The sequence below is a fragment of the Aquila chrysaetos genome, chromosome 11 (genome assembly GCF_900496995.4).
Source record: "Aquila chrysaetos chrysaetos chromosome 11, bAquChr1.4, whole genome shotgun sequence".
NCBI lineage: Eukaryota > Metazoa > Chordata > Aves > Accipitriformes > Accipitridae > Aquila > Aquila chrysaetos.
Genome location: NC_044014.1, coordinates 19206079 through 19232951, shown reverse-complemented (window position 1 = coordinate 19232951; position 26873 = coordinate 19206079). Strand labels below are relative to the sequence as shown.

Below are 26873 nucleotides of genomic sequence, written 5' to 3'. Positions count from 1 at the left end.
TGAGTAGCAAACCAAAGTTAAATTTCAGGCGCACAAGCGGAAGAATCATGTGCTGATTTAACTCCAGATAGGTATCCAATTGCTATATTGCTCCAACTTCTGTCTGCAGCCTGTCTTCCCCCCCCCCCCCCCCCAGCTGAATAAATAGATGTCACTTATAAGACCTTAGAGTCATATGTATAATCTTTATCAATTTAAACTACCTAAAGTATTATTAGCAATTTCTCTGCTCTCCTTGGTAGACAGTGTAATATTCTATGTTGGTACAGATATTTGCACTAGGAGTCTTATAATCCTGACAGGATTTTCCCTGAAGTAAGGTCTCCTTAAACTAATGCTGTAGCGTTTTTTGGGGGCGTGAGGTTGTATGTAGGTATTTTCAAGTCAAACAGCTGAAATTGCTGTTCAGTGTGCAGCAAACTGCTGGAGTCATAGCTTGTTTTGCTAAGGAGTTTTTACAGAGGCCTTTAAACTCAACTTGAAAGTATCTCCCCCCCCATCCATTTTGCAGAAGGCCTTTTTCATTCCTTGGTCTCTTCTGCTTATTTTGTGTCACAGAATTTCTTACAGACTCAATATATTGAGAGTAGTGTGACAAAGTGAATGGGACGTTTCTTCTGAATAGCCTCTGACTAAAAGGAGAATATTTTACATGGAAAACGACAACCAAAGGAGGTCGCTTTAATCACAGCTGGCCTCTAAGAAAATGATAGTTTTATGCTTTTGCTCTCCTGGCTGTTCAATTATTCATTAGGCTATTTTGTCTTGATTGTTTAAGAATAAAAAAGGAGTTTAAGGGTTTTGATCACATTTCATTCACATGGATGCAAAAATTGTTGTTCTTCTCTTCAGTTTCTGGGAACTGCTGAGATGTTTATGATATAAAGCCTGTCCTTTTTTTATCCCTTACTGGTCTTGTTTGTTGTTCAGCTGGGAGGGGACTAGGTTTGTTAGACTGGATGGCAGGCATTGCTTTCAGTGTCTCAGCTTCAGACTGTGCTGTGCTTCTCAACCTTTTTATTATTGCTTTCTAAGGAAGTGAAGCTTGGGCAGTTACTGCCTGGTCTCTCTAATAATGCAGCCTCTTGGCTAGGTTCAGTCAGACTTCTCTGAGATTGAGAGGACTCGAATATAAAAATCCTACAGGTTTTTGAATGAAGGCTGAGCATAAGGAGAGCCTGCAAAAGAGACTCTGTTAATTTGGCTCTATTTGGAGGAAACAGTCTGTTGTGCAAGCCACCTGCAGAGCATGTTGCTTCTAGCCCGGCACTGGAATAGCAGTGTGAGAGGTGGATGGATGTTGTGTGGGTGAACTTATGACTTTGATTAGTGGAAAACTAGTTTTGGTGGTCATAGATGAGTTTATTCTTCCAGAACTTCTGAGAGCCAAACACTCAGACTGGTGTTCCTGTAAATTCCTTTCATGCTTTCTTACCTCCTGACTGAAAATAATACCTGTAGCCTATAGGAGGAAGTTCTTTTCTGTTTTTCTCCATCCTTGTCCAAGGTACTCCTTTATTAAGAAGAAGTCATGTTCAATTTCCATTGTTAAATTGGGAACTTTTATTTAATGTGCTCTTGGGTAAGTGAAAGAGTCTCTCTTGATAATGTAGTATAATAAAAGCTGCCTTGTTGGCTTCCCTCACCTAGGGCAGTTCTGTTGATCTAAAACTTCCTGAAGGCCAGCTATAGGAATAGGCAAACTAAGTGATTGTCTAGAAGTGAAGGAGAAAAGACACCAGAGATACAGAGAACAACAAAACATCTGTAGCCCTTCTGCCTCTGCTGGAGCCACAGACACCCAGGCTTGCTGCTGCTGCCTCTGTCGCTGAGGTCTGGTCTGATGTGCTGAGGAAGATGCTATGGGAGAAAGGTGTACTTCACATGTCTTACTTGCTCTCCAAGAACAGCAGAGTTGTTGATGCCAGCTCCTCTGCTTTCTGTAGCAGGGGAAGCTTGGCCCTGGCCGTGTCTCAGACCCCACAAAGCTCAGTCCTGTCTGTATTGCTTCAGTTGCCTAACGCATCCGTTAATGTAGGATCTGGTCTGTCTTGCTGCTGGGCAATAATGAAGCTGTTTGTATGCTGGATGCCAGAATGCTTTAAAAAACCAAACAAACCATGAACTACCAAAGGTATTTGGGCAGTTGGTAGCTGGGAAATGGGAAGCAGCGGAGATTCCAGAGCACAAAATATCTCTGCTTTGGGTGGCTGAGGGAACTGGGGTTGTTTAGCCTGGAGGAAAAGAGGCTGAGGGGAGACCTTATCGCTCTCTACAACTACCTGAAGGGGGGTTGTAGTGAGGTGGGTGCTGGTCTCTTTTCCCAAGTCACAAGCAATAGGCTAAAACAGCCTCAAGTTGCTCCAGGGGAGGTTTAGATGTTAGGAAAATTTCTTCGCTGAAAGGGTTGTCAGGCATTGGAACAGGCTGCCCAGGGAAGTGGTGGTGTCACCATCCCTGGAGGTATTTAAAAGATGTGTAGATGTGGCACTTGGGGACATGGTTTAGTGGTGAACTTGGCAGTGTTAGGGTAATGTTTGGACTCAATGATCTTAAGGGTCTTTTCCGATGTAAATGGTTCTATGATTCTAGCTTTTTGTTGTTGTAAACTTTAGGTGTTTTGCAGGTTGCTTGCTATTCCTTAAATCCTGTAGGCAGCCGAGTGGTAGATTGGGAAATTTTGTCCTCACTTTGTAAAAAGCCATCAGGCATTACTGAAAGGAATCAGGCTCTACATATTAGTATCAGCTGTGTAACAGATTAAAAATGGATTCTTGCATTTTGTAGTATTTCTGCAATTTATCACTGCAGCAGTGACATAAAACGTATTGTGAATTGCTAACCACAGCAGAAACCTGATACGCTGAGTGGCTACAAAAGTAGTACAGTAGTACTTTGTAGTACTACATTACACAGTCGAGTAGTTGACAGGCACTCTGTCTGGGACCAGAAGGGAAAAATACTAACTGAGGCTTAACCAGGCTGGTTGGAGTAGTAAGCATCACCAACTCTTGGGACACTCTTCAAAATAAAACTCTGCTCAGTGTTTGAAGTTACAGTTCACAGACCTGCAGGCTGTGTCAAAGGCTGGAAATGTTTCTCACCTTTGTCTTGACAATGTATCTTGTATAGGAACATTTGGACTAGAGGTATAGTGACTGCCCTGATAAAGCTGGTGACTTTTGCCTTAACTGAGAGTGAGTCACTACTGGAACAGTTTTAGGTAGTTTGCTTCATTGGGTTGTACTTTCTTGAGATATCTTGGTGAGCTGATTGAAGAATTTGCTGTTATCAGGAGACAAAGGGAATATCTCTTCCCTGCTTCTGGTATTTATTTGATCCTCTGTGATCTGCTGTAGCTCATTAAGCTGGGGAATGAAAAAATGTGGATGGTTTTCTGTGGGATTAGTGAGTTGAATTGACTTGCAAGGTATGGAGAGTCTCGGAATCGATGCAGCAAAGGGAGTGCAGCACATTACTGGTGCAAGGAAGAGAAATGGGCTTCCCCTTAGTGGAGCTGAAGCAGCTTGGCCATTGTGTGTGTGTGTGTGAGGAATAGGTCTTATTCCTCTAGCGCTGTTTTGCTTAGAGTATGTTGCTGGTTGACCAGCTGTGGCTTTGTTGGAATGGGTATTCCTGGCCATGCAAGAAATAGCAGAACATCTGTAGTCAACTGGTAGAAATTCTCACTTCTTGCAGCTGTGATCTAGGATTTTGGTTTCGATTCTGTGGGCAAGTGATGTTTGATTATTATTACAGAAGATTGACCACAGTGTTTGGTGTAGTGTAAAAATAGCTGCTGAACTGCCTGGTAAAATATGAAGGTGATAGAATAGTTTGGCATAGAGTTCTGTTTTGCTAGTTCACTCTGAAAAGTAAAGGTGAGACTACACTGATTATCTTCCTTTACTCTTTTTGTACTTGAGCATTCTGAAATTTAACCATGTCTGTTACCTTCCGTATGTGTCTGCTTGTTTACATATGTTTTTGAATGCTTGAGCCTGTTTGTAAAGCTGACCTGTGCAACTGCTCTTTAAGAGTATAATGTAGACTGTTAAAATACTGTTTACCAGTAAGTGTTCTGTACAGAGTGTTCTGTAATATTGCTAAATGCTTTCAACTCTTAAAACTTCGCAAGTGTTTGTGTACCTGTAGTAAACCTGTTTTGCCAGCAGAGTTTGTAAAGCCACTTTGGGACTGGTAGCAGTACTTCTATTAATGTCTGTGGCCTTTCTAGGAGGCTGGAAACCACCTCCTCCCCTACCCCTCAATCCTTAGCAGCTACTTGTTGACAGTTCATTAGATTTTAGGTATACCTAATTGTAGTTGAGGCTTTAGTTGACCAGTAATACCAATGGAAATGTCATAGTTTCATTAAAGAAAAAATAATACTGCAAGCTTGGTCTTGCTGAAGATGCGTGTTCTCCTGGATAGGATTTTTTGGCTTCCTTATTTTAATTCTTTCGGGGGAGGAGGAGGAAACCAAAAACTTACTTGTATAGCACTTAAGACTGTAGTTTTAGACTGTTACAGGTGCAAACATTGAAATTCTGTTGGAGAGGGTAGTTTGGGATACTCTTTGGGTTGTTGTCCTGGTTTTGGCTGGGATAGAGTTAACTTTCTTTCTAGTAGCTGGTATATTGTTATGGTTTGGATTTACTTTTTTCCCTGATTCCCTCCCCCATCCCACTGGGTGTCGGGGGAAGTGAGCAAGTGGCTGTGTGGTGCTTAGTTGCTGGCTGGGCTTAAACCATGACAGTTGTCTTGGTGTGGAGAGAAAGAAGAGATCTTTGTTCTGCTTAAAGGTGCTAAAACTAGAAACATCCTGTAATAGATCTGTGTTTGGGGGTAACAAAATTTTAAGAGAAGCTGGTGTCCAGCTTCTCCTTGTAGCAAGGAGATGTCAACTGTAAAATCAGCTGGGTCACCTCTCCTCCATTATAGGGCAGAACTTGGAAACTTGTGCTCAGAGCAACTGTATAAATGTATTGAATCAAAATGGGCTGACATTATTCTAAATTATTGAAACTAAAAATGTAGAATGTGTAATAAGTTCTAAATTTATCAGTGTTTTGTTCTAAATCTCAGTGTTAAGAATTTTAAAGTAAACCTAAAAACAGTTGCATGTTAACTTACAAATTAAGGTTGAAATGTTGAGAGTAAAGGATGAGTTGATAAGTATATTTGTAAAGTAGGGGATATTTGTTCTTAATATTTTTATGTTCATGTCACTTTTTCAGCCGTAACTAATAATGTGAGAAAACACTTCTGAGCATGTGAAAGTGAGCAAATAGCTCCTGGACAATGTCATATAATTAAAATCTAAAATAATGGGGACACCCTAGCCATTGGTCTTAAGAAATAATTACTGTGTGCACTCTGAACATACATTGCAACTTTTTGGATGCTTTTTTATCAATTCCTACAAATCATGTACTATATATAAACAATTTAAAGTGTAGAAATAGAATCCTACTTTTGTTGCTTTTCAAGCTTTGTAAGTGGCTAACCAAAAAGGTTTTATTTCCTTTTAATGATTCATTATTTATGCTTAGAGTTGAGTTACGTTTGTTTCTGTATGTAAATTATTGAAAAGTCTTGTTTAAAGCAGAGGAGCTAATTGTGTATAATCAAGCAATGTTTTTCTGCTGTTATTTCCAGATTGTTGCACTTAAGACCTTAACAGAATGGACAAGACTTGAGTATGAAGAAAAATTCTGTTGTGTTCTTAAGCAGCTTATGCATTTTACACATGGTAAAAACATGCCAATGTGAATGTAATAATTCTTGTTATGTACTAACTTATAGTCATGAAGGAATACAGAATTGCAGGCTTGCAGGGGCCTTCAGAATTTGTGCAGACTATTCTGAAAGTATGGGTTTAAGTCAAAATGATTCATTTTAATATTATACCAGTAAAAATGCATCTATAACAATTCCTGGGACACACCTCTTCTAACTCCTTACTGATACAGCTCTCTGGGTAAAGATTATTAGGTACATAAGTAGTTTCCTTATCAGTTTGTCTTTGGGCTAATTGAAATTTCAACAAATTTTAAACATGGACCTATTTTGTATGCCTAGGAAGCTTGTTTAAAAAATAGCAGAGGGGTGGAGCAAGAACAGACTGTGTGCAGAAGCAGAACTCTGTTCTTTCTGGAGATGCAAAATCAATTGTACCATAATATATACACAGTTTTTAATGAGTTTTGTACTTCATATTCCTTTTACAAATTCTGAGGTTTTATTGGAAGCAGTGGACTTTTAATGTACTTTAGTTATTGCAGAGAAATGCAACTTCCAGGGTTTTTAACTGCATTTTTGTAATTACATTTAAAACAAACAAACAGAAAACCTAAACTGTTTTTTGTCCAACTCGGTGCTCATTTGTAGCATTAATTCTATGCTGAATTCCCCCTCTAAGCCTTCGTGATTCTGGGAGGAAAAGTTATATAGGATAGAGTGAGGATGTTCTTGGTGTGATGCTGATTCCTTCCTGTTGGTGTCTTGCTTCCCTGGATTTAACATGAGACAGTTGTCTTATGCAGTGTCTAGATGCTTAATAAAAAGGAAAATATAATCAACCCTCACTTCCTTTGTCAGTTTTTGTGGCTTTCAAAGCTTGTTTTCTCAGCGCTTCCCTGTTATCATAGATCTTGAAAGGTGGATGCAATGGGAAGAAATGATTGTTGATTGAAAATGACAGTAAACCAGATTATGTGTGTAAAGTAAAAGTCAGAAAAATGTTTTAACAGTAGGGGTATTTAAGGGCATTTAAAAAAAAAAAGTCATTTTTAGTACTCAAAAGGTCACTTGTTGGAACTACTTTATTTGTAGATTAGTGAGTAAACATTTTGAGCAAGGTCAAAGTTACATTGCAAGGGAAATAAATTAGAGAATAGTAGTCTAGCTTTCAGCATCAAGATTTAAACACAATATTTATTTATTTTTAAGATAACTCTGAATTCTGAATATTGTGTTTGGAAAAAATTGTTTCTTTGGTGCCATGCTTCAAGTTTTGCAAGGATTGCTTTCCAGGGATGCCCGCAGTTTTTTGTTGTCTAATATGGTGCAGCATTTTGAATTAGATTTATCTGTATATTAAAATGAACCGTAAGTAAGTATGCTTGGTTGCTCAGGTGTAACAGTAATGATGATCATGTGTTTTATGCTCTCTTCTGAGACTGTATCCTTGTCTCAGTAGTTGATACCACTTGATTTTTGCTGGTTTTTGTAGTGCAGGATTAACAAATTGGAGAAAGGTAGGCTCATCTTAATATGCTTCATACTGATACTCATCTTAAATGGTTCAGGTGTAAGACCCAACCTTCCTCTGCGCTTGAAATTTGTATATAGAGAACTAAAACCAGCAGACCAGGTGAAGCTTGAGTCTGAAGGTGGAGTTCTAATGATTTGATTCTCTAACATTTAAGAAGTAGAATGATGCTGCAAGCTTTCCTTTGATACGGAAAATCTGTATTAGGACACCTGTCTGCTTTGGCTGACTAATTATCTTTGAGTTTGCTATGCCTTCTAGAAATCTGATTGAAACTGCATTACTAGAGTCACTGGCTAAACAGTTAGGATGGCTTTCTAGGCAATCACATTAAAATTACTTCAACAATGCAGAGTAAGCTATACAGACCAGGACTGCATTTTAGCTTGCCATCTTGCAGCTTAGTTGCATTTCACAGATTTCTAAACTACTGTTTTCTTTCCTTTGTGCTTCTAGCACAATTCATGCTCCTGCTGCTCTACCAGGTTAGAATAGCAGTGCTACCAAATGACTTCCTTTAGTCCTGTAGCATTGAAAGCTGGGGCTGGCGCTTAACAAGTACTGTTGAATGTATGGGTTTAAAGGCTACAGGTTACAGTTTCATGGAGGGAGTGGAGAGATGAGTCAGGATCTATATCTTGTTTTAAAGCTAGAGGACTAAGGGCAGATACAGGCTTATGAATGCTGTTTCCAAGTGTTACTGTTAAGAATGCTGGACTCAAATGGGAGTTTTAGGGAAAAATGGGAAGTAAATAAAGTTAATTGATTCCAATAATGCAGTACTATATCTCAACAATATCAGAGCTCTGAATCCTCAGAGATTATTCTTCTGGCAGGCTCCTTGGAGGTTCAAAGTTAAGATTGGAAACCCAAGGATGTGCATTTGGAGTGGGAAGGAAAGCAACTTCAGGTTTTGTTGGGATGCACAAAGCAGCAAAATACAGCCTGTTGTTACTGACACACAGTGGAGTTGTAGAAAGGGAAGATCCAGATGTGTGATTTTGTTGCAAGAACTGTAGCAAAATGACATCTAGCTTGAAACTAGATTTGAGTTTGACATTTTTGGTCAAACAGAAGACTATCACAAGACTACTTGGCCTTATGGAGAGGTGAATCAATTGTACATAGAGGCACAGTACTGGAGTTGTGTCTAGCCTGGTGCCTTTCCTGCCTGCTGATGTTTGTGGTTGTTGCTATTCAGAGCACTTCAGATTTCTTTGAGTGGCTGTTGTGCAAATATGGCAGCTCAGTTTCTAGTCTGGTGTTGAATGAAATTTAAAATTAAGCTTGAAGTAATTGTCTCTGATATTTTTCAGTAACTTCCTCTAAAACTTGGAAATCTGTCATCCTCTTGGGCTAGCATATAGCTAGCTCAAAAAGTGGAAAAAAATTTTTGGTTTCAGATTTTAAGGGGGGGGGAAGAGAAGCCCAAACCCCCAAATAAACAACAAAAAAATCCCATTAAAATATCAAGTTCCACCTATCCCCTTCTGAGACTTAATTCTAACTGCATTTAGACTTCACCAATTTACCTCAAACAGCAACAAAAAAGTGATTTGAAAAGCAAAAGCAGAGTGGAAACAAGCGATTACGTTACTAGAACATCACATTAATGCCACCTGTGGAAATGGTTAACATCTTGGAATTACTGTACCATCAGTATGGTCAAACTTGCACAGAGTGCTGTGGGCATGGGCAGGAATAGTTGAAGAAATGTTGTTAAATAAGGAAGAAAACTGCCACTTGTAGCTGTTAAAACAGCTGTTGTAGTTGTGTGATCAGAGCCCATAGGTTTTTGTATAGTGTAATCCAAACAATGTTAGGAATAGGTGTCTTAGTATGTGCCAGTAATGTCGTCTTATTCAGTGGCACTTCAGTTACTTTTCAAGCTCTTCAGTGCACCTACTGAAACATTTTTGAGTGTCATTTGAGAGTGTTAATATGCATTCCAGTGTGGTTATATAAAACTAGCAGGGAAAAAAGCTTGTAACTGTTCCACTGGGCTTTTGTAAACTAGAGCTTAATTCAGTGAACTGATTTAATACTTGTATCTCACAGGTCCTTTCAAAAGAAAGCATTATTCAGTTCTAAAGTGTAGGCTTCTTTTTAAGGAATTTTGAAGTTTTCAAATGGATTTTGAGATTCTGTACCAAAATGCTACTGACTTTTCAGTCCATCTCAATGGATGACTTTTCCTGGGATCAGTGAAACTCATGAATATTCTAAGCAGCAACAAATACATCAAATCTAGTACACTTCCTGCAATTCAGTGAATGCAACTTGTAAGCATTCACAGATGCTGTTCCTTAACAGGGCTTTTGTAAGGCTTTACTGTTGTTAACAACACATCAGATGCGATACTGTTAGCTGCCAAAACAATGTATTGTAAGTGTCCTTCCATCTTCAGAAAGGCTTATTTGTAAACATCCCAGTAATTTCTCTTGGATTAGAATTCCTGTGTTGAGGTTTATTCTGACACGATATCAAGTTTGACCAGCTTTTTGCCTTTGCAAGAAACAGACTTCAAGGAATATCTACTCAATAAAAGTGAAATTGTATATTTTCACTCGTGCGTTCATAAAAAGCAAAACAAGCCTTTGCTTAATTCAGTACACCAAAGAATATTTAAAAAAAAAACCCCAAGATTCATTATGGCAGGGACTGTGTTCTGGAAGGTTTGTTTTAATGTTAGATTTGTTTTTAAAAAAAAAAAAAAAATCTCGTAAAGAGCCATGAGTGTGCCTAAATCTTTTGTACAGAAATATTAATTAAAACCTTCTGTGTGTTTACACTCTTTGCCTTTTTAAATCTGCCAACTTCCTGGTTAATCATAAACCAGCTTTGATACAGTGACAGATTGCCATCAATGTTAAAGGCGTACATCTTTCAGCTTCCACAAGTGCTAGAAGCAATGGAGCTGAACTGCCAGGTAATCCTGGTGGTATTCTGTAGTATGTGCAGAGACTGGATGGTCATTGCTATCCATGAAGTCGGGATGCATGAGCTATTTCTTATTTTAAGAACGGTACTCCAGCATGTGTCTTCCTGTGTACCTGCTCTTGGGAAAACAATCTCCGCCAACTAAGTTTCAAATACAGGTGTATCTGCAGTAGTTGCAGATTTAAGGGCAGGCTGTAGGGTAGTATTTAGTTGCCTGTTGTCTTTAGAATACTTTGTCTTGTTTTCTTAATGATTCTCTGAACACTCCTCCTTCCCTCCTGAAGACAATGTAAACCACTGTGAAAGGTGTCCTGTACTTGTGAAATGAGCCTTTGTTATTAACGTGAGCACAATTTTTGCATCTTTTTTCCTTTTATGGATGGACCTGTTCATTTCACTAATGGTATGCAGTCCTGGGATTGACTGAGGACAGTGTCTTTTAAAGATGTTTAAAGCCATGTACCATGGCTTGGCTTTTTCATCAGCTCTTCCTTCCCCGTCGTGTGTCAGAAACAGCTAGTTTGGTGTTCTGGGCGCTTACTTTGCGTCCACAGGGATGGACTAAGATACTTCTAGTTTCCGTGATGGGGACAGAGTTGCGGGATGCATGGATCACAACCGATGCTACTAGAACACCTTGTATTAATGAAGCTATTATTAATAGCAACAGCTCGATTCCATTAGTGGCAGGTAACTATTCATGCAGTGCAAGCAATTATTCTCAAACATGTTTACTCAGTTACTGGGTTGGAACAACAGCTGGGAGGCCTCCACAGAAGTGGCAGGGTGTACTAATTCACCAACAGCTTCTGTGTGGGTGTTCAAAAAAATCTCTCAAGGCCCTCTCTCTTTCATCAGGTGTGTGCGTAATCCCATACTCCTTGCCTGCCTATAGCAGCTGCTGCTTTCTTGAATGCAGTCTTTTTCCTTTTATTTAACAAGCTGTTGTTGATGGTAGTGTGTGCTGGTGGCCTTGGACAGATGAGCAGAGTCTTGGTGTTCTGAGTTTCTCTGTTCTCCTGGATTCCACAAGACCACTAGTCTTGAGCTTACCAGTTCTTGGGAGACTTTCACGCTTTATCAGTAACTACTTCTACTCTCCAGCTTGCTGTTTTCCGGTGGTTAGATCTTCAGCTACACACAAGCATCTGTAGAGTCCATTCACACAGACTTGCACAGAAAGGATTTTTGTGACAGGCGTTTGCTTGTTTCCCAAATAACAAAAAACATTCTGGAACTGAAAAGAGAGTTTGTATTTGAAAGCTATGCAATGTCTTACAAACACTAACAGTTCCTAATTGTAAAACTATGGTGCATGGTCAGAGACCTTGACAACACTGGAATTTAAGAGCGACTGTGTGCTTTTTGGACAGGTGCAGTTGTTGAAGCATGCAACTTCTATCTGGGCAAAGCCAAGAGACTGTTTTCTGTGCACAAATGTGAATGCATTCAATTTGAGAAGGAAATGTATTTTAAAATACAGCAAATGCTGTAAGTGAAGAATAAATCTGGGGATCTCTTTCCCGAGGAGGAGTGTGAAAGTACAAGGTTAGCTGGTTAACACTGCACAAAAACATCTTCCAATAAAAGTGCTCTATATTTTGTTCGCTCAGAGGTCAACTTGTAAGCATCCTGAGAAGTACCCTTACAGACTACTTAACTTTTAATCTCTTTGTGTTTTTCATAAGTTTCTGGAAAGTAACTTTCCAATATTTAGAATAAATGCACTTCTTTCATCTTCAAAGCACTCGTACATAGCATGCTCTGTGGGAGCTTGTGATTGAAGTCCAATAGTACAGCTGAGTATCTGAACAAATGGTTGCTAGTATGATCTTGTGATGGTTGGCTTTCTAAGAAGTAATAGAGCAATGCAGTCATCTGCCAGTTTGCCAGTGCCTAAAGCAATTACACTCAAATTTTGTCTGCTAAACTGAAGCTGTGTGCATGTTCCCTGGTTTTCTAGTCCACGTCGTGGAAGTGTGAAGGTTGCTGAAAATGTTAGTAGAAGTAATAGTTCACAATTTCTTTTTTAAATCGAAGTTACACAGTGATTTCCAGCTGTTTTCTTTTCAGTCTCCAAATAGTTCCATAAGATATGCTAAAACAAACCCCAAATAAAAGTCTGAGAGCTGTTGCATGCTGCTAAATTACAGTTAAGAAAGTGTCCAGTATTACTAAAAGAGCTCTGATATTGCATAAAGTAGCATAAAATTCAGAGGTAAAACTGAGTGTTAAGTACAAATATTAGCATCAAAGCACCTGTAGTGAAAGCTGCTGCACTTCAAGTTCATTATTTTAAAGTATAAGGGAAAGCTAAGATAGCTATGCATTTGCTGAGCGGTAAATCTCTACAGTGGTGAACTTGGTTTAAAGAACTGTAAGTGGGTACAAATATCATTTGTTTATATGCTTATAATAAACAAAAAGAAAACCTTCCTCTCTTTCCAGAAACTTTTTCACTAAAAGGACAAAGGAACTCAAACCTGCTGTCCAAAGCGCTCCTGGTTGGAAGTTGTTTGGAAAAGTCCCACCCAGGGAAAACCTTCCAAAAGATTCCAAAATTATTCAGCAGGTGAGTAAACATCACACAACTCTAGGTACGAAACTTGTAAAAATTAATGTATAGGTATTGCAGTTCTCTGCTGTTATCTCCGCGTTGTTACTGTACAACCATAGAGTGCTCTGGGAAGACTCTGTCTAAAGAATAGTAGTTACTGAGAAGAAGTTTGAGTTTTATGATTATCTAGCACATTCTTCAGTACATCTCAGTGCTTATAAAGAGGTGATATGTGTTCAAAAAGTGTTTAAGCTGTTTTGGTCAAAACATAAGAACTTGTAATAATTTCCTGTAAAACTCTGCCTTATTTAACATGATACGCTACAATATTTTTTAATGGTAAAGTGATTGTAAAATACTCTAGGCTTCCTTTATGAAGTTCAGTTCTGAGTTACTTTTGCCTGTGTTGTGCAACAAAACCATAGTCATACTTTGTGTATTCAGTTTTTCTTCAAACTAGATATTAATCTAGTAAAATTTATCCTCTCAAAGCATTCTTGGATATTCTAGTGTTACAAAAGTGTTGGTTTCTTCTTCTTCTTCTTTTTTTTTTTTTTTTTTTTTTTTTTTTTTTTTTTTTTTTTTTTTTTTTAATCTAACTCATCTTTCCATAGTTGTCCTTGCCTGGAAGACTTACTATCTGGGTAACTTGTGAGAAATTGCTTAGAATTCTGAAACATGTAATCTTGTTTCATTTAAACTTTTAATCTCACTCAATGTATTTTTGTTTCAAAATAGTACTGTAAGTTGAACTTGTTTTGGAGTTACTGGGGTACTACAGAAAGGTAATTCTGATTTTCTTCCCCTGATACAAAGTTGTACTTCCATACATTCATTCCTGTGGAGTCTGTCTTTAATTTGCTAAAATAATAATAAAATGGCATAGTTTTTAAAGATGAGCAATTGGTAATGTATTGTAACAGTTAATGTTAACATGTGATCCTGAAGTTGAAAGATTTGTTGACATAAGAAAGTGAATGTCCCGTGTGTTGGTGGAAACAGTAACTTGAATCTCTTGAGAGCTGCCTTCTCTGTCTCCTTTCTTAAATTCCATATAAGCTGATGTGTTTGGCAGGTGCAAATGGCTGTGAATGAAGCAGTGTTCAGCCATCTTCTAGAAAGAGCTTCATGGCGAAGAGGGCCTTTTGGGAGCAACTAAAGTGAAAAACAAGAGGTTCTTTTTGAAGGACTTCAATGTAATGAGACTTGTCATACAGTAAAATGTTGTAGGAAAATGATGAGATTACAGAAAGTGCAATCTTGGAGGTTGGACGAGAGGACCTTTAAAGATCCCTTCCAGCCCAAACCATTCTATGATTCTGTGATTTACTCTGAAGTAAACTGAGTGCTTTTTCAACATTTTCAAATACAATTTTCCTTATTTAAGTTGTTTCCCTTTTTGGGTGGGAGAAGGCAAGTGTTCTTAGTTTACTTGCAGATGAATGCTGTTGGCCTTGTGCTATGAAAATACTGTGGTAAAAATCCAGATGTCTTTTCCATTCTGAGAAAAGGAGAGTGTGCACAATGCTACCAGTCATCTGCTTCCCGTTTTCTAGTAATGAAGATGTTTGTTCTGGAGACCAAGTAATCATCTGCAAAAATAGTCTTATTTTCTTACCGTTTTGTCCCTCAGTGACTGTTTTTCTTTTAAACTGTAGTGTTCCCATTTTTTTTTAACTTCTCCGAAGTGGCAGAAAAGCAAATAATTAAAACAATGCATTGTCTTTAAATGTGACTGAGTTGGTCCTAGCCACTAATCATGTGGTTTGTGTTATAATGGTTACCAGATTAGGGTCACTGTTGGATTTATATAATCTTGAGTAATGTGTCAGTAATAGCTAATGTTTTTAGCTTTTAATTTAGCTAAAGCAAGCATGGTCTTTAGATAACTGTCTATCTTAGCTCATGATGCTTTATCAAAGGGGTATCCAGATTGACGGTATACTCTGCACAGAGTTAGATCGGCAATACCTCAGAAAATTTGATTCTTAAGTTGAGAGGTGACCCTACTGTCTCCATATTTAACATCTAGCAAATGTGTTGCATGCGTGTTTAAAATTTACAATATAGCATCCATATAGCACGGATGTGCATATGCCTTTTAAGAAAAGGCAATGGTTTCTCTTCTCAAAAACATTCAAATTTGCTAAGCCGGTGATGGGATAGAATGAATATAGGCACACTTGGTTATTGAAGTTATTGACAATGAGTGGAAAACAGTATCTTCACTTTTGAATGGCTGACTGAAGTCCCTAGACTAAATTCCTCACTATGCAGGAGATTTGAGTGAAAAGAATATAGGTAAGAATGCAGTTATGAGGCCTTTAAGGAGTTGATAGAAATATGATGAAAACTTAGTATGTTCTGTTCACAAGTAATTCTGTGAACCTGGCAGAATACTTCATATCCTACAAGGAGTGTCTCTACAAACCTCCACTTTGACTTTCTTCTAAGTTGAAGTCAAGGGATCAAGTGTGATCTGAAACACAAAACCTGCATTTTTCCCCAGTTTTTTTAGCCATATGTGGTCAGAACAATGGCTACTCTCTGTTTACCAGCTTTTGTAAAATGAGCTTCTAGATGTAAGACTATGCAGGTAGAATGGGCTTAAGCTGTAGGCAAGCTGCCTGTGAGGGAGTTTAACAGTAGTTTATTATTAGCAAAAAGTCTTGCCGTTCCTGAACAGCTATGGCATTCTCTATGTTGAACACAAAGTCCTCTGACTTTACTGATGCCAGTGGCCAGCTGTGGGAGGGTGCAAATAAACCCTTGGTTAAGGAAACTCAGTAATGAGTCAGCATCCTTCAGATGAAAAATGAGATCTTAAGAAGCCCTTTTGCAGGAAAAATTAACTCATGGGAGGAAAAACTTTGTAATTAATAGAAGGAGGAAGCCTCTTGGTTAAGGGTAATACTTATATCAAAGCTTTATGGCAATAGTGCCAAGCTTATAGGACTTTCCTATCAGTAAAACAAGCAAAAAAATTGCATCATGGTAAATTTATAGTCAAAAGGGTGGTGGAGCTCACATGCCCTGTTTCCATCCTGGCTGATGGAAGCCTCCTTTGTTATCTTTGTTTTGGTAAGGATGATGTACTAAATTGATAATTACATTTAAATGAATGCTTGTGGCTCCCAGTCACTGTCTATCAACTAGACATTGCTGTATATGCCTCTGCAGAGAAGTCAGGTAGTGATTCTAATATCTTGAATAACTTCCAAGAAAGTCTGGAAACTTAATTTGGGATACTGTTTCAGACATTTTTCAGACAACGACACTAGCCAGCTCTGCCTTTAGAGACTGTCTAATGAATATTACTGTAAATTACTTCTTTGCACGTTTCTTAGCATGTGTAGAATATGATAGATATTTTTGTCGAAAAGCAGCCTGCAGGGTTTGGCTGGCTGGGGAGACGGCAGAGTCCCCTGCAGCTGTGCTGCCATCAGCATGCTTTGGGCGAGATGCTCTGGCTCGAACTGGGTCAGAGGTTGAAAGTTCTTGGCAGCTGCATCTCCCTGCTCGCAGCTGCTGGCATGCTCGGCTCTCCTTGGATTTAGAGCTGCCCAAGCAGGATGTGATTGAGGCCAACTCTTTTGCTGGACATCTCCCTTCTCTGGGCTTCCTTCCTTCACTGTTTTTTAAAAAGGGAAAATAGCAACTCCTTAGGACTGCAAATGTCAAATGCGTTTGACGGTTTTAGGAAGTATGCCTTTTTTCATGGAGTGCAGCTAATAAAACTGGCTATTATAAGAAGTATGTGGTCATTAATGATCAGTCTGGTAAATTCTTTTCGGTCTGTACAGAAATCTGCTTTAGGTTAGACTGCTGAAATATTTTAATACAGAAGCATTTAAAGCAGAAACCGACTTCTGGGCTGATGTGTAACATTTTGGTGTGTATTGACTGAAGTCCAAGTTCTGTTTAAAAATGCAAGCTCAATTTTACTTTTCGTGCTTATGGTTAAAGAAAAGAGCTTTTAATCTATGATCAAAATGATTCTGAATGTCAAGCCATTAAGTGTAGCTCTTGTTTTATATTAAAGCAATCTTGAATACTTTTATTAATTTGTTTAAAGAAGTATGGTGATTTTTTCCTAATACGCCCCAATTAAAAGTCAAAATATGGAAATACACATTGCAAGGTAAAAAAAAAGTAAAACATACACCAAATTCACTTTATCAGCAGTTTTAACAAAGTACTGTCAGTGGCAGGCTTAAATGGGGGCGGGGGTGAGGCTTCTTTTCTATTTAAATCTGACACACCATGAAAAGCTTGCAGTGATTTAGAAATGTTCACTTACTCGGAAGAGAAGCCATCTTTTCCAAAAGCTGTCACCTTGCGTACAAAATGGAAGGTATTAATGTTAGACAATCTGTTAAATACTAATGCTGATTTTGATGACTGGGTCACTGTCCTACAACTAACCTCTGAAAATATTTTTGGGTGGCTTTGAAATCTTTAAAAAAAAAAAAAAATTAAAAAAATGTACTTGATGGTTAAAAAACTCAGTGTCTTCACTTGCATATTTTTCCAGTGTCGTTATCTCCAGTGTGAAATCTAACGGACAAATTGCATTCACTGAATCGGCAGAACTCCCATGGTCTCCCAGGGACAAGAGTTGTCAGAGGTTTCTATTCAGAGGAACAGATGCATTTTGAATCGGTTTTCATACGACTCAGACCTCCTAACTTGCAATATTAACTCTTCCCTCCAACCTTTGTTGTTTTAGTTTAATAGTGCATGAAGCTCTTAATGCTTAAAAAGTGTATATGGCATGTTTGTCAACAAATCTAAGGACTTAATATCTGAAAGAAGCAGGTAAATACAGTGCTAGATGCTTTTTTTCACAGGAGTGTTCTTAAGCAGATTGTTACCTAGATAGGGGTCACATTGGCTGGTCTTGCAGTACTACTGGAGAGAAGAGAAAGGTGAGACTTCTACCTCTTTAACACATGTAGGGTAGAAATAGATTGGTAGCAAACTGCCCTGAAACCAGGACAGACAATAAATGGGGGTATTGGGTCTTGCAAGGAACATGTAACACCTGAATAACAATTTGTCTACTAGCAGGAGTGAGAAGGCTGTGGTGGTTTTCTTTGCAGACACTGTAGCGGTCAGATTCTCAAGAGATGTCCCTCATCTTTCGAGAGTCACACATGTAGTCAGTAAAATGCTATGTTAGAGGTGAAACAAAGGCATTCCCCAATGTTTTAGACTTTTGCAATGATTATCTTGTCAATAAAATGATAATGAAACTGGTAGGACCTCAGTGAGACAAATGCTTCCTTTTGTTTGCATAAAGGACATAAAATACAGTTCAGCTCCTAGTACCAGGACTTACTCAGCTGCTTTGACAAGGAAAACTTGTCAAGGAGAACTTCTCATGATGTCAGTGCTATGTTGGTGGCACAAATGCATCTTCAGGGGAGTACTCTACAGTGAGCATGCGATTAATGTTTTGGAAATACTGCAGAAGTGTTGACTGTGCTGATGAAAATCCTTCTGATTGCTGTGGGGTTTTTTTTTAAAAAAAAAAAAAGTCTTTGAGGTCAACTATGAAGAGTATTGAAGCAAGCTTTCTCTTCCTGAAGCTTGAAAAAGAAAGCATAAGCATTGTACATATTTTCATTTCTGTCCTTGGAAGTTGCTGGGTTTTGGGGAAACAAAGAATATAGAAACAATCTTGAGGTAATAAAAATGATAGAACTTCTTTTAAGTTTGATTTGGTGGGACACTAGGGTGGGTTGATTTTGGTCTTCTGGATCCTCTTTTTGATGGATTGCCTCCCGTTCTATTGGGGCTTTGAATTTCTTCAGCAAAGGATGACACAGATAAGAGAAGAAAAACCAATTATTTTTAAGAAGTGAACGTTTGCAGGTTAAGCAGGCTTAGGCTGGTGAGCTTGAGGTGCTGTGACAGCAAAATCATCATCTAGGCAGACTATCACGTTCCAAAAGGATAAGATTTAGCAAAAAGATTCAGGTGGTAAGGATGCTGTCTTTCATGGACTTTTTTTAAAGTGTGGGGTTTGGGGTTTTTGTTGGTTGGTTGGTTTTGGTTTTGTGTTTTTTTGGGGTGTGGTGGTTTTTTGGTTTTGGGGTTTTTTTTGTTGTTGTTTTTTTTTTTTACATAAGCCTTATCCTTCTGAGGCTGGCATGGTACTTCAGTACTGAAAAGGAGAAAATAGTATGGCAAAGGAGAAGGAAGCCTTTAAAATGCTTTTTGTTAGTCTGGGGTATGCATGGTACAAGAACATTGCAGATATGTTCAGAAGTAATGTTGAAGGCATGATAAAAACCTTATTTTTCCTTCTTTCAGGTGGTGTAATCCAATGCTTAAAAGCAATGGCTGTGTCTTCCTGCTTCCCTCCCTGCCCTCCACCCTTAAGCTTGGCTTTTCCATTAGAAAACCAGCTCTGACTTTTGAATGGAAACCTGCAGAGCTGTGGTTGTACAGGGTCTCCTGTAGTTGGGCATGCTTTTGCCTGATTGCCTTGCTGCAATGTGGTATGAGGGGTTTCAGACTGCTGCTTAGAATCGTACTCTTAATTTAAGTGATTGTTGCTCAAAACCTTACAAATGTATCTTTGTTCTCATCAGCTCACCAGTGAGGTTGAGGTGTAGTCCACTTTTGAGCTTTCAATTTAGAAATACTAATTATAACATGGCAGGGGGGAAGGTGGGGGACTTAAAGGCCCACTCTAAGTCACTGTGCTATTTAATGACATTTTCTACCCTCTCATGTTAAATAGAAAAACCCAAACACTGAATGTGAAAGTTCTGTTTGAAAGCTACCCTAATATTTTGTTTCTTGCCAAATGCTTATCCGAGTCCAGTTATGTTTCTTTTCCCTTTCTCCACAGTGCAAGTACTATTCTTGAGTATTCAGTTTAAGCTTTAAAGCTAACAAGCTTACAGGTAAACATCTAGTTGGGTGTGAGATGCAATCTAAGATGCGCTGAATGAAAGCAAGGTCTTCAAGATTCATTTTCAGAGCAGTTTGTTTTCTTGGGTCAGCCTATAGACAATGTTCTTTCCTTTTTAACAGTGTATCTTCCAAGACTAGTGTTTAAATAAGTGTAACTTTTATGCTGATGTGGACTATGGAGAGACAGCATATCAGGGAACACCTTTTGTCATGCACCTGAGAAATGCGATGGAAAAAGATCTCCCTTTGGGCAAAGCTGCTGATTGTAGAAAATATACAACTTCAGTTAAAACAGATAATTAATCCAATAGATGTCTATACACATCATGCACAAGTGGGAAGTCTTTGTATGTGTGTTTGTATATTTTGAGGGCTGGAGAAAAAGGAGGAACAGACACATTTATGTTTCTTCAAACAGAGTATAAATACTCTACATGTGAATTTAAATTTTGGCTTGCATTTTGCTATATTTTAATGGTCTTTTCCTTCATTTATTCACTAAGGCTTTGCTTCTGTTTTTCTCATTAGGATGACAGTTCTGGCAGTCTTGCGTCAATATCTGCTCTCAGTCTATTAAACACGGGGGTATGAAATTTAATATATTTTTTTTTAGTTGTATTCAATGCCATGCATGGGACTACGTAGCACTCATTGAAATAGAGCAAACATCACATTTTCACGGTAGCATGAATATTTTATGGCACTAACCATCAACTCATTAGATATCATTAGTAAAATAAACAAACAAATAAACTTCACACATGAATCTCACTAACAACTTAGTGATAGAGTATTATTGTTTATTATTGTTTATATTGCATGTTCTTGAATTGTGGGAGATAGGTAATGCTAGAGCTTGACAATGATTTACTTTCTATGTTTGCTGTGCCTCCTTGCTCAATGGTAAAAGTTGTTAAAAGGCTTCATTTGTAATATCTTTGAACACCTTGTATTAGCTTTGAAAATTGATATCCTAGAATTTTTTTTTCCCTGTCTCACATGCTATTAACAGCGGTACTTCAGAACTCCAGATGCTTTTAATCACAATTTCCAATATGAAATTGGAAACCTAGAAAAGTGTAGCTATTGAAACTTCTGTTATATGTTGTGTCTTCTATTTGCTGTGACTGGTATCCTTCTGAAATTGGTCCAATGCACATGCCTGTTACTTTGAAAACTTTTTATGTAATCCCACACTCTATGTTAAACAGGAATAGTACAAGTTGGCTTTTTAGTTCTGTGGATCTGTTACTCTGGCTATATGAAATAGAGCAGTAACGTAACTGCTAGTTGATACCTGATGCCTATGGTTCATGTTAGGTGGTCCAGCCACTCTCAGCTCTTCTTTACTGGGCCCAAAGCCCATGGCTTCATGCTTTTTTGTAAACAACAGAAGATGAAACTTGTTGCAACTTGTTAAATAGCCAGTTGTGGAAAAAAATAAGGTGAATGAACAATTGAAGATGGATGGCGTTAATTTGGAAGGTTGACCTGGAAAGTCTTCAGTGTCTGTTTGGTTGTTCTCTTGTACTATGTGAAGATTAGTATTTTTCCCTCCTTTGATATAGGTTCTTTCTATATCACCTGCGAGTTAGGAAAGAATGTACTGTTCTGTCTGTCCTGATAGCATCTGGCATTCTTAGTCTGGAAAAATGTCTAGTTTATGACTCACAGAATTTTTCAGTGACATCTACTCTTGCTATAAGCACTTTGTTTATAATCACCTTGTAACCAGTGCTAGCTCAGCAATTTTAACACTTAACCTGGGACACACACACACATGATGACATAGGAGGGAATCCTTATGCATTAGCAGAAATTCTTCTTACATAAATTTTCTACTAGTTTTATCAAGGTGATGTAGATGGGTGCCCTCCTAAGCAATTCTATTAATGCTTCCATTCTTGGATGATCAACCCTGCTTGAATGAAGGGAAATAATCTTTCTGATGATATTTCTAGTTAGCTGTACAACATTGTGAAAATAATCCTAGACATGTTTTTAGAGGCCATTCTGCTCCAGAGTCACGTGTGTGTAGAGGGGAGAGAGGTTTAAAACCACCTGCAGAATATATGGCAGTCCCCATTGTTTCCTCAAGAGAAGTCATGATTGATTGAATAAAATTTGTTTCAGTATCAGGCTTAGAATTTTGGGGGAGTAAAGCATGTTAAAAGAACCTGTCATACATAGGGTGCATGCTTTATTTAATTGGATTATTAGTATGCCTTGACATTTACTTTAGAGGCAATCCTTAAGGTAGTGAAAGTTAATTCAGTGTTGCCTATCAGGTCACTTTCTCCTCCAGCATCCCTAAAACATAATTGGATCTGTGGTACTTAATCTATATAATTGGTACTTTCAGGACTGTGAGGACTTTCACAATCCTTGTAATCCAAGGCTTTTATCACTCATTTCCACGAGTTCAGCTTTTGTTGTTGGATCCTAGATAGATCAAAATTTATCCTAGCAAGATGCATGTTGACTTTTATGGTCAATGTTTATTCCTTTAAAGCTCTATAGTTTTGGCACCATAGATGCAAGTTTGTCTTCTAAAATTGAATCATTACATGCAGACTTAGTGAAATGCTTTATCCCCACAAGCATATCCTACTCAAGGTCAACTAATGCTTTTGGAATGCAGCTGGTTTTCCTTTCTGTAAGCTAGTTTGCTTAGATGCTGGAAGAAGCAGCTATGGGCAATTATGCCTATGTTACACAGTGCAGTCCGGTAGTGTTTAGAGATAATCTAAAATAGCTCTGAATGGTCTAGCTGTTCTATATGGTCCTTCTAAGGAAGGATGAAAGAAACTTCAGTTTTGTATGTTTTTCCATATAGATATCAAAAAGGTACAGGTAATAAAGACCTCTGCAGGTTTATTATTTTTCTTTTGTTGAAAAGACCAGGTGATTTTTTTTGGTGTGTGGGGTTTTTTTGTTTGGTTGTTTTTTTTAAAAGAAGATACAATGTGGGATATCTTTACCTTCTTAAGCACAAAGGCACTTTATGTGCAAAAGACTTTTTTCCCAGCCCCATTTACCTGTTATCTGTCCATAGGTTAATAAGCTTATCTGTATTTCTGTAGAAAAAAAAAAATACCGGAAATACAAGTCCCTCCACATATAGAAGTGCTCTTATAAATATATTGTCACAGTGTTTTTCAGGAAAAACATGCTTTCAGCCTGGTAACAGGTTAATTATTGGCAATAGATGAGAGGATGCAGTTCCAGCCTTAATAAGGAGATAACTATTCTTACTTTCTATTAAAGCTGAGATTTGTTTTCCTTTATTTTGGGATTGTGAAATGTTCCGTAACTTTCAATAAATACCAGATATGTTGCAATAAAGAATTTTTTTAACAACATTCCCTAAGCTAGTGAAACCATACATGTGACACATCCAAATTTGTTTTTTTTTTTTTTTTTTTTTTTTACATAGTCTTCAATCTTAGCTGTCAACTGTTCTATCCTCTGGCATATGCTCTGCGTGTTAAGTATTTGACAAGACATTTGACTTTCAATTGTATTTTTACCTTGTTATGGAAGAGTATGAGCTCACATCTTTTGAAGTGAAATTCTATGTCACCTCAAGCTTTTTATCCCATGCCAAGAATTTCAGATTCTGCATCAAATGCATGGATAAGGCTATTGGATTTTTTTACATCTAGTCATACAAAATATTCCAGAAAAAAGTGGATATTTTAGTTGCACAAGCTAGTGAGTTCCATGCATGTCTAGTGGTTCTGGGATCTAATCTTCAAATAAGTTTCCTAGAGCACAGGCTTCTTGAGGAAGAAGTATCTTCCATTGGGAAGTTCTGATACTTTGGAATATATTTCATCTTGGGGAATGTGCAGCCATGACAGTTTGAGCCTGAAGCTGTTTTGGTCTCTGCTTTGACTCTTTCTAGTCACGCTTACGGTTTTCCTTCCATGTGTTCTTTTCTTGCAAAAACAAACTGTTCATAAAGTGTACTTGCTTCCAGAAACACAGCTGGGTGATGAGTTCCGTCTTTTGTGGGAATCCCTGTTGAAGATTTTTTTTTTTCCTCTTTCTCTGTTGCATTGGAAATAGTATATCAGTTCTTAGCATGTATGATAGCCAGAAGCACTAGCACCATTCAGATATGTTGCTTGTAATAAAAAGGTGAGAGTGGCTTCATTTCTAATGTCCATCTTGCAGTGCTTTTTTTATTTTTATGTAACTTGCATACAAAATAGGTATGTAGGAACGTTGAAAAGGTTGTTACTGTTTGAGCTTCCTCATCTCTGACCACTAAATGAACTTGATTTTGTGGCTTCTGTTACAAAGTACTGGAAAATGTTGAAAGTAAATCAGAACTTCTACCAAGAATGTGAGGGGTGGCGTTGCTCCTGTACTGCAGCCTGGATGCTGACCTCCAGGTGCTATCACAGGATACATTCCTGATTAAGAATGTGCTGGGGTATCCTGAGGTATAAAGCATGGCAGGAGTGCCTATAATGTCTCTGGTTTTATGTGGAATGAAGTAATTTTAGGCTTAAGAATACGTATATTCATTCATACAGTGAATGTTGGTTTTCTGATATTTCTGGTGCTTGTGTGAATTACAACAGAACTCTACCAATCCTCTATGTTCAGTTGTTCAAGATGCTTGTTTGATTGTGCCCAATGATGTTGGATGCATATTATTTCCACTCAAAAGTTGTCTTGGGAACTACCCTTCAAGAGAGAAATATGTTCTAGGAAATTTGTATAACCACTGTTCTTGGCCAGAGACTTAGAAATATTTAGAACTAAGTTGTATTTAAGAACAGTTGGCTAGTAACTTTTAAGTCGTTGTGTTTACAAAGAATTAGGTTTTTAGTGTGAATGTATGTATAAATGATGATAGCAAACAGTTGCCTGCTCTTTTTTTTTGGTTGGTATTTTTTTTCTTGTTAAAAAAAGGTGCACATTTGGGCTCTTTTTTTGAAGACAGAAAAGCAACAGAGCTTCTCCTCTAGTTGAAATAGTAGGCTGGTTGCTACAGATCTGTGCGTGTCTTTCCAGGGTGCTAACATGGAGTTATTTGGTATGCTGCCATGGGGCAGAGTATGGTACAGTGGTAAAAGGGTGGGTAGCTGGAAGGATAGCTGAAGACTTTGGGCAGGGGAGCGGAAACCACTTCAAAAGATACTGAGAATGTTTCAAAACCATTCTTTGGCTTGTTTTGTGGAGGTGCAATCACCTTTTCTCATCAGTTAAACTATTGTTCCGACTCCCACAGACTAGAAAAAGAAAAGGGCAGGAAGTCCAGGTAAATCCTCAGGATCTGAAAGGTATGGTGGCATATAATGCATATGGCCTTACCACTGTGAACACGCCCAACCTCTGATCTCTGAAGCTAACAGGTTGGGCCTGGTTAGTACTTGGATGGGAAACCTCTTGGGAATACTGGGTGCTGTAGCCTCTGCCTAGCAAGAGTGGAGTCTCTGTCCTTGATGGTATTAAATATCTGGCTGAACAAGGCCCTGTGCAACCTGCTGTATTTGACCTTGCTTTGCTCAGGGAGGCTGGACTAGGTGATCTCCAGAGGTGCCTTCCAACCTCAGTGATTCTGTGATAACTTCCTCTTGAGATGAGATTAACATGACATCATTGAGGTTATACTTTTCAGATCATTTAATGTATTATGCCCCATGTGGAAGAACAGAACTTTTGTTAGAGATCATTAAATAAGATAGGTAGGGTAATGAGGCTGTTGAGCAGAAAGCTTTAAGCCACCTTCGTGTTGGGCAAACACTGTGCCTTCTCTGGAAATCTGAGGCTGCATTGTTGCATTTGTAAGAGGTCTTTTCCCATTTAACCTTATGGACTTCAACTGTGTACTGAACTTTTAAGCTATGTAGTAGCTTTAAAGTTTTAAGTTCTGTTTCTATAATGCTGTCAATGAACACTGAATGTATAAAGCCCTCTGTTTCTCCTTGGGAGAACTAATGTGTACAGGAAGCTGTGTATTAGGTGTGAGATTCATTGGGAAGCCATTTCTACAGACGACTTACGTTTGATTGGGAAGATACATGACCTAAGTAGTAACTGATCAAGTTTTTAATTTTGGTGGCTTAAATGTAAGATATTTTGGTTAATCTGAGACTGAATTTACTTACACAATTATTAAAGCAACAGATATGCAAGAATAAACTGTGTTTAGATTTAAAAAAAGCTTGTACAAGTTAGAGCTTACTTGGCTGTGCTTAAGAATAGAGCTGTGTGATCTGTGAAAGTACATTACTAAAGTACTTTGAATTTGTTCTCTTAAAAATGTGATTTTTTTCAGTTCTTAGTATTCTATGTTTGAATTTCAGCATGTGGAAGACTTGCAGAGAAACTAGTATTTAGCCTTCATGCCTAAGGAGAGTGTGAACCCACAAGCTAACTTAGTTTGGGATTAAGTTGAAAGTCTTCTCACAGATAACCTTTTAAGATTTGCTGGATCGTAAGAATGGGTTTCCCAGTAACTTGGCAGTATATTTTTATTTACAGAGGTTAAAAAAGAGGGAATGTGAGATTTGAGGTTTTCATCTGGCTATGTCTAACCTTTTCCCTAAAGACTGTCTTGTATTTCTGTTTTGTGGAGTTGCTCTTGTGGAAAAAGGAGTGGGGTTCTTTCTTCCTCAATCTTCTGTCTATTAAAGGCTGCTTTTCTGTATTTCTTTCTAAGTATCAAGTTTTAGTAGTTAAGTTTTAACCTCTGAGAAAGAAATGATGTGAAACAGACTTGCAATGATAAATATTGTTATATTGCCACTGAGTATAGTGTAGGTAGTTCTGGATAACATGGGTTTGGTGGTCTTGCTAAAGGCTTCAGAAACATGAGCCGTACCGGATCTTAAGGGTGGTTAGAATCAAAGGGGAGGAAATGGGAAGAGACACACATTCCTGGTTGGTAGTTTCTTGTGGTGGTGGTGGTTGGGGTGGGGGGTTTTTTTGTCAACTTGATGTATTACTTAAATGTACTTGTGCACTAATTAGTTTGGGAAGATTATGCAGATTTCCTAATGAACTGATCCTTGGACACTCACTAGTAATATTGAACTAGAATAGATCAAAGATTAAGTTGATACAAGAAAGTGCTTTCTCATTCATCTTTACTTAGCAGTCCTGGAAAGCCGCACTGTCTTGTTATAAACAATTTCAGCTTGTAATGTTAGCTCC

At 38.1% G+C, this 26873-nt stretch overlaps 1 protein-coding gene across 1 annotated transcript in view; it reads left to right on the top strand.

The window, feature by feature from the left end:
- TBC1D12 (TBC1 domain family member 12) overlaps positions 1-26873 on the top strand; it is a 49524-nt gene that overhangs the window by 6598 nt on the left and 16053 nt on the right. The window contains 2 exon segments of the mRNA XM_041127285.1: positions 12665-12788; positions 20229-20285. Coding sequence (XP_040983219.1) covers positions 12665-12788; positions 20229-20285 — 181 coding nt within the window.